The sequence below is a fragment of the Trifolium pratense genome, linkage group LG4 (assembly GCF_020283565.1).
Source record: "Trifolium pratense cultivar HEN17-A07 linkage group LG4, ARS_RC_1.1, whole genome shotgun sequence".
Taxonomy (NCBI): Eukaryota; Viridiplantae; Streptophyta; class Magnoliopsida; order Fabales; family Fabaceae; genus Trifolium; species Trifolium pratense.
Window position 1 is genome coordinate 33,151,374 of NC_060062.1, and position 8,913 is coordinate 33,160,286.

General features: G+C 40.2%; 1 protein-coding gene across 1 annotated transcript; it reads left to right on the forward strand.

Annotated features, from left to right (window-relative positions):
- The first annotated feature begins 6,039 nt into the window (after positions 1-6,039).
- LOC123922521 lies at positions 6,040-8,229 on the forward strand. The gene has a single exon (XM_045975231.1). The coding sequence runs from the start codon at positions 6,040-6,042 to the stop codon at positions 8,227-8,229; it is 2,190 nt and encodes a 729-aa protein (XP_045831187.1).
- Positions 8,230-8,913: the final 684 nt, after the last annotated feature.

The window sequence follows — 8,913 nt, forward strand, 5'->3', positions numbered from 1 at the left end:
GAGATCTCGCGCCTAAGTTCTATTTATGGAATCCACAATAAATGGTCGTTTGTGATAAGGAGCGTTGTCACGCATAATTATTAATGGATCTCGTGATCAAGTGTTGCTTGTTAATCAGATCTTCAAGTTAAGGAAACAAAACATTTGAATTAAAGATTATTTCTTGAAAGGAACCATTAATCATGCTGAGCTATTGAAGCCTAAATTGAAGACCTAGCCTGAGCTCGTGAAGGTTATTTAAAGAAGGTTGACTCTATTGTTCAAACAACTGAAACCAGAATTGAGTCTTACAAAGCGTGAGTTTAGGTTTTAGTATTGTGTTTATTGTGTTCTAAGTCTTGTGTTGATTTCCCACTAGACTAGGAACTGTGTGTTTGTGCTTTGTAATATCTCTGGAGCTTCTAAGCAAGGAGATAGTGTGTGTATACCATTCCAAAGCTTTTAAGCACGGAAGTGGTGTGAGTGTTTTATGAAGTGTGTCTTCACATATTAAATCTAGTATTGTACGATCACAGTGGCTGTGGTCAAGAGGAGGTGAGCGGAGGTTCTCATACCTAGGTGTGTCTTAGGTAGGATATAACACGGGTGGTGATTAGGTGAGAAGTCATAAACGGGAGGTTTATTGAGGGCTTCAAACTAATACTATCATAGTGGATTCACTCCTGGATTGGTATCCCCCAGAGTAGGCTTATGCTGAACTGGGTTAACAAATTACTGTGTTAATTTACTTTCAGTATTGTTTAGTTTACTATTCCTTGTGTATGCGCTGTTGGATGTTGGATCATTGATTCACGCATTAAAAGTATACTATAGTGGTGAAGTGTTGAGTACAACATCTTAATACTAGTGTGCCAGAATTACAATTGGTATCAGAGCAGGCACCCTGCTCGAAACTCAGGGTGAGCTTCAGGGACGGAAAATTCTGGTGAGATGGACAAGGAAGGAGGAACGGTTTCTAAACCACCATTGCTAACTGGGCCTGAGAACTATGACTACTGGAAAGCTAAGATGATGGTGTTTCTTAAATCCATTGATAGCAGAACATGGAAAGCTGTAGAAAATGGATGGGAACCCCCTATGGTCATTGATAAGGATGGAAAGGTAACAGGTGAAATCAAGCCTAATAAAGACTATTCCAAAGACGAGGATGACCTAGCTCTGGGAAATTCAAAAGCCTTGAATGCCATATTCAATGGGGTGGACATCAACATGTTCAGACTTGTTAAACGATGCACTGTAGCCAAACAGGCGTGGGAAATACTCAGGAAAGCACATGAAGGAACCAACAAGCTAAAGCTGTCCAAACTTCAGATGCTTCGCACAAATTTTGAAAATCTGAGTATGAAGGAAGAAGAGACTATTCATGACTTTCACATGAATATTTTAGAATTTGCAAATTCATTTGATGCCCTGGGAGAACCCATATCAGATGAAAAACTGGTGAGCAAAATTCTCAGATCTCTACCTAAGAGGTTTGACATGAAAGTAACAGCAATAGAAGAATCTCAGGATCTGGCCAACATTCAAGTGGATGAACTAATAGGCTCACTTCAAACCTATGAGATGAGCATAAACCAAAGAAAAGAGAAGAAAAACAAAAGTTTGGCTTTTACTTCTAATACTACAGAAGATGATGAGATAGATATGGAGAGTGATGAAAGTTTATCTGAAGCCATGGTGTTACTTGGTAGACAGTTCAATCGTATCATGAAGAGGATGGATAAAAGAAATAAATTCAATGGTCCAAACACCAAATCTGACTTCAACAATAAGTTCAATGGTCCAAGCACCAAATCTGACTCCAACAAACCTGTATCTACTCAAAGGAGGACCAGAAGTGATGACAAAGGTACTTCATCTAGAGGAGTTCAGTGTCATGAGTGCGAAGGATTTGGCCATATCAAATCTGAATGTCCTACTTTTCTGAAGAAGAAGAAGAGTCTTGCTGTTACTTGGTCAGATGAGGATGATTCAGAAGAAGATGAAAGTGAATCTGCTAAACTTGTCAATGCATTGACAGGTGTCTGTGAATCTGATGCTGAATCATGCGATGAAACATCATATGAAGAACTGCTGGCTACCTATAAAGACTTATTCATCAGGAGCAATGAATTTTGCAAAGCCTTGGAAAAACAAAAGGAGACAAATTGTCAACTTCAGGCCGAGAAGAATGAATGTCTGGATATAATTAAGACTCTCAACAAAGAGATTGAAAAGCTGAATGAAGACTTGGAGCATGCTAGAAAACAAGTTAGAGTTTTTGCATCAGGAGAAGAAAAGTTTCAAGCCATGCTGCTAAAACAAAGTGCTGGTAAGAAACCTATTGGCTTTGATTACGAGATAGTGGATCAAGAAATGGGTTACAACAAAGCTACAATCACTACCCCCATTGATAAAACTTTTCCTGTTAGTGGTGGGCTACTACCTCCTCATCCTCCCACACATCAGGGAACTGACACATGGTTAAAACCCAAGCAGCATGTCCAGACTAACTCGATGCCTCAACACCCGCCTCACCATCAATACAACAGGACAAGATCTAGGACTAAAAGAAGGAATTGGAGGTGTCATTATTGTGGTAGGAAAGGGCACATTAGACCTTATTGCTACAAGCTGTACGGCTATCCACAGAATTCAAGGCCATTTGAACCCAAATCTGAGAACGTGAATGTCAAGAAAGAATGGAAGAAGAAGGAAGATGGTGTAAGCTTGATAGCTCATACATCACTACGGGCATCATCTAGACAAGATTGGTATTTTGACAGTGGATGCTCTAGACACATGACTGGAGTGGAAGGGTATCTAGCCAATCTAAGGTCCTATGCCACAAGCTTTGTAACATTTGGAGATGGAGCTAAGGGAGAAATAAAAGGAATTGGAAACCTAATTGATAATGGGTTACCAAACTTAGACAATGTTCTGTTAGTAAAAGGACTTACAGCAAATTTGATTAGCATCAGTCAACTATGTGACCAAGGCATGAAGGTGAACTTCACACAATCTGAATGTCTTGTTACAGATGAAGAAGGAAAACTGATAATGAAGGGAGTAAGGTCCAAAGATAATTGTTACTTGTGGGTGTCTGAAGAAGGAAATTATATGTCTACCTGCCTCATAAGCAAAAATGAGGAAGTCAAACTCTGGCATCAAAAGTTGGGTCATCTACACCTGAGAGGAATGAAAAAGGCCATAGCTGAAGAAGCAATCAGAGGATTACCCAAGCTAAAGATAGACGAAGGAACAATATGTGGAGAATGTCAGATAGGCAAACAAACCAAGGTGGCGCACCCAAGGCTTCAACATCAATCTACTACCAGAACACTTGAATTGTTACACATGGATTTGATGGGACCTATGCAGACTGAAAGTCTTGGAGGAAAAAGGTATGCTTTTGTTATGGTGGATGATTTCTCTAGATTTACATGGATAGACTTCCTTAGAGAAAAATCAGATAGTTTTGAAACATTTAGAAACTTATGTGTACAACTTCAAAGAGAAAAGGGGTCTGTCATCATAAGGATCAGAAGTGATCATGGAAAGGAATTTGAGAATAGCAAATTCTATGATTTCTGTGCAGCAGAAGGTATCCAACATGAATTCTCTGCTCCCATAACACCACAACAAAATGGTATAGTAGAGAGAAAGAATAGAACCATTCAAGAGTCTGCTAGAGTAATGCTTCATGCCAAGGGTCTTCCATATCAGTTCTGGGCAGAGGCTATGAGTACAGCCTGCTACATACACAACCGTGTAACACTCAAAAAGGGAACATCTGCAACCTTGTATGAATTATGGAAGGGAAGAAAGCCAACTGTGAAACACTTTCACATTTTTGGGAGTAAATGCTACATTCTTGCTGACAGAGAACCAAGACGAAAACTTGATCCTAAAAGTGAAGAAGGTATATTTCTGGGATATTCCTTGAATAGCAGAGCCTACAGGGTCTATAACACAAAAACCAAAGTCATTATGGAAACGATCAATGTTGTGATTGATGATGCACCATCCACTCAACCATCGGAGGTGGAAACTGATGTTGAACCATCTCCTGACAACTCTGATGAGATGACACAAAGTGAAAAGTCTGAATTAAAAGGTGATGAATCTGATCAAGACTCTGCACCTGCTCCAGCAAAAGCACCATCTATTAGGACACAGAAGAATCACCCTAAAGATCTAATCATAGGTGATCCAGACCAGGGCATTGCTACCAGAAGAAAGATTGATGCTATCTCAAACACTTGTTTTGTATCAAAATTTGAGCCTAAAAACATAAAAGAGGCTCTTACTGATGAGTTCTGGATTGAAGCAATGCAAGAGGAATTGAATCAATTCAAGAGAAATGAAGTCTGGGACCTTGTTCCAAGACCACATGGAGTAAATGTCATAGGCACTAAATGGATATACAAGAATAAGTCTGATGAGAAGGGTACAGTAACAAGGAATAAGGCAAGACTGGTAGCTCAAGGCTACACTCAGGTGGAGGGAATTGACTTTGATGAGACCTTTGCTCCCGTGGCAAGACTAGAATCCATAAGGCTGCTTCTTGGTGTAGCTTGCATCCTCAAACTCAAACTCTACCAAATGGATGTCAAGAGCGCCTTTCTAAATGGGTATCTTCATGAAGAAGTATTTGTTGAACAGCCCAAAGGTTTCATAGATCCAAATCATCCGGATCATGTCTACAAACTGAAAAAGGCTTTGTATGGCTTGAAACAAGCACCAAGGGCTTGGTATGAAAGGTTAACTGAATTCCTGATTAACCAAGGATACAAGAAAGGTGGAAATGACAAGACCTTATTTGTCAAAGAAATGAATGGAAACTTGCTGATAGCACAGATATATGTTGATGACATAGTCTTTGGAGGGATGGCGGAACCGATGGTCCAACACTTTGTAAGACAGATGCAGTCTGAATTTGAGATGAGCTTGGTAGGAGAATTAACCTATTTTCTTGGATTACAGGTGAAACAGATGGAAGACACAATATTTGTGTCTCAAAGCAAGTATGCTAAGAATATCATAAAGAAATTTGGCATGGAAAATGCTGCACACAAAAGAACACCTGCTGCCACACATCTAAAATTAACCAAGGATGAGAAAGGTGTAGATGTAGACCAAAGCCTGTATAGAAGCATGATAGGGAGCCTACTGTACCTCACAGCAAGCAGGCCTGACATCACCTTTGCTGTTGGTGTATGTGCTAGGTACCAAGCTGAGCCAAAGATGAGCCATCTTACACAAGTAAAAAGAATCTTGAAGTATGTCAATGCAACCTCTGATTATGGAATAATGTATTCCCATACCAACAATGCTAGGTTGATGGGATATTGTGATGCAGATTGGGCTGGATGTGCAGATGACAGAAAAAGCACCTCTGGAGGATGTTTTTACCTAGGAGAAAATCTTATCTCATGGTTTAGCAAGAAACAAAACTGTGTTTCTCTATCCACTGCAGAAGCTGAGTACATTGCAGCTGGGAGTAGTTGCTCTCAATTATTGTGGATGAAGCAGATGCTTAAGGATTACAATGTTGAACAGGATGCTCTAACATTGTACTGTGACAATTTAAGCGCCATAAATATTTCAAAAAATCCTATTCAGCACAGTAGAACAAAGCATATTGACATTCGCCATCACTTCATCAGGGATTTGGTGGAAGAAAATATTGTGAAACTGGAGCATGTTGCAACTGAAGAACAGGTAGCTGATATTTTTACCAAAGCTTTAGATGCAAATCAGTTTGAAAGGCTTAGGGGCAAATTGGGGATTTGCCTATTTGAGGAATTATAGCAGTTAAGGCATTATGTGCGCGCAACCGTTTTGTTTTCCAAATTTCATCTATTGGCGCACGTAAATCAAGGAAAGACAAAAAATACTTTCCATAACTGCTCTAGTACACGCTATCAACTCTCATATCATCATTACTTCGTTCCAAAACTTTCAACTTCCTCTGAACTTTCTGCTGCGATCCTCAAACACAAATCTTCATCTCAAATCATCAAAAATCTCAAAAACTTCAACAAGTCCTTTGTGAAAATGTCTCAATCTTCCGGTTCCGCTCAGATCAAAAACAAAATTGCTGATACTGTGAAAACAAGATCAAAGTCTAAGAAGGAAGGAACAACTGTTGTGGTAGATGCGATGCCTTTATCAAGTATTCCTGCAACTACTTCTAAGAAGAAGAAATCTGCAAAATCCACTAAGAAAGTAAGTGAATCGTCTCCCTCAATCTCTATTAAGTCTGATTCTGTTAGGTCTAAGAAGAAGAAACTCCAATCTCCCATAAAAAGGGGTTTGAGCATGTCTGATCTATACTTGAATAAGGATCTTTCTGAAACTGCGAATGTGGAATCGCATGATGTTGCCTCCGGCAAAAATGCGAATGTTGAATCGTCTGTTAAGTCTGTGTCTGAAAAGGTGAATCAAGAAAACCCTTCTGTAGAGGAAAACCCTAGTTCTGTTGAAACCCTAGGAAAAACCCAAAATATTGCTGAAAATGTTGGTGTGAGCAATAATCCTAGTGTTCCTGAGAGTATGACAGTTCCCACGAATGTCATAACTGATGTTGCTGAAAAATCTCAAGAAAAGGCTGTTGTAACCGATGCCCCAACTGGTGTTGAACCATCCTCTATACCAACTGATGCTGAGAAGGATGTTGAAACATCCAAAGGAGGATCTAGCCCACATGCCAACACTGCCACTGGGTCGTTTGGCAGTGGATCTAATACTGAAGCTTCCACTGAAGAGGAAGTAAACAAAGAAAGTACCCCTGAAGATGTGGCTGATTCTGAACCAGAAAATGAAGCTGGTGAAGATTCTGAGAAAACCACCAATGAAGAGCAGGACATAGTAGATGTTGATGAAGTCCCCTCTGAAGAAGATCTGCAACCTCCACCTACTCAGAAAGGAATTGGGAGAAGACTGAGAAGCAGGACCACTACACCTGCACCTGCTGTTACCACTACCCCTGCTGTCACCAAGAAAGCAAAGGACACTACTCTGAAGCCTGTCAAGTATGGGCCTAAGAAAAGTTGGAGCAAGTCTATACCTCCTCCTGAAAAGAAAAAGGGTGTACTGAAAAGAAAGAGTGCACCATCAAGTGACTCTGAATTTGAAGCTGAAAAGGATGACTCAAGCATCAAGCCTCCTGCTAAGAAGGCTATGTCTGCTAAGAAGGCCATGCCTCAATCTGTTGCTCCTGACATTGAAGACTTTCCTTGTGACAATGTTTCATTTCATCTTCCATCCTATGCTCAACGATGGGGAATCATTTGCAAACGAAGATTGGCTCTGGAAAGGGAACTAGGTAAAGATATTCTGGAATGTGAAGAGATTGTGAGTTTGATCAATGATGCTGGATTGATCAAAACTGTGTGGGGCTTAGGCTCCTGCTATGAGAAGCTGGTTAGGGAGTTTGTTGTCAACATTCCTATAGGTTGTGACAATCCCTTGGACAAAGAATTTCAGAAGGTATTTGTTCGAGGAAAATGTGTGACATTTTCTCCAAGTGTGATCAACAAGGTGCTAGGTAATACTGATGATCCTCACCCTGACATAGATGTATCTGACAATGTGGTCTGCAAAACTATCACAGCTGAAAAGGTGAAAACCTGGCCAAAGAAGGCGAAGGTACCTGCTGTCAAGCTAACCCAAAAGTATGCCATCTTGAATCGTATTGCATCTGTCAACTGGGTTCCTACAACACATGCATCTGATATTGCAACAAATCTGGGTAAGCTCATTTATATGATTGGTACTGGTACTAAGTTTAATGCTGGTCTATATATTTTCAATCAAGTTGTGCAGCATGCTAAAACCTCTGTCACCAAGCAACCCATTGCATTTCCAACCTTGATCTGTGACATCATCTTGTCCCAACATCCGAATATAAGGCATGAGGATGAGTCTGCTAAGAAAAGGGCAACTCCTTTGTCCATTCATCAGAAGCTGCTCAGTAAACAGCATGCTCCAGATATTGCTGGACCATCAAATACTGCTGCTGACACTCCTATGACAAGGAAGGAGATGATTGCTATGCTGGAAGCAAACTGTAAAGAGCTAGATGAAAAGAAGTTGCAGTTTGAAAGGATGATACATGCTCTCAGGGTTGAAGAGGCTGCAGCTCAAGCAGCTGATGCAGATGATGATGATTCTAGTGGTGGAGAAGAAGCTGACTCAGATACTGAAGGAGAAGAAAGTGATTCCTCCCCAAGTGCTTCTGTGTAATTCTGATGTTTTCTCATCTGGATTTTATCTTTTTTGTTTTGCATGTCTGTGGGCTGAGCCCTGAATTTAGCACCTAGTGTGCATGGTTTGTAATGTTTTGTCTGCACTTTATGTTCTGCTACTATCTGCACTGCGTTTGGATATTTTTTATGCAGTTCCCATTTTGTCTATTTTGTGGCTAAAAAGGGGGAGTAGTTATTGTATGCCATATTAGGTTGCTGAGGCTTGTATGTGCCACCAGATGCTGGATCATCTGAATAACCCTATGCATGAATTAAGGGGGAGTAACATGATCCTGGTACTCGATTCTACCTTTGAGGGGGAGCAATATTTCCTGCTTAGCACACAATGTGCTACTGCATGTTGAAGCATCATCTGTTCCTGAGAATTTATTTTTCTCAGCTTTGAGGGAATTTATTTTTCCCCAGTGTTTCTTTTATGAGAATCTTATACTCTCTATTGGCAAAATTCCTGTGAGGCTCTTGTGCTTATCCTTCCGCTGTTGCATGCCTCTGAAGGTCTAAATTGATACATATTAAATATGCTATTTTTATATGAGGGGTTATTAAAACAAGCATGTTAAATTGATCTACTTTACTTCATGACTGTGTGCCTACGTTGAGTTGAAGAAAGGTAACTTGTGTATCTCTCTAGAAAGGTTGAAATAATCTTAGGATGTTTTAG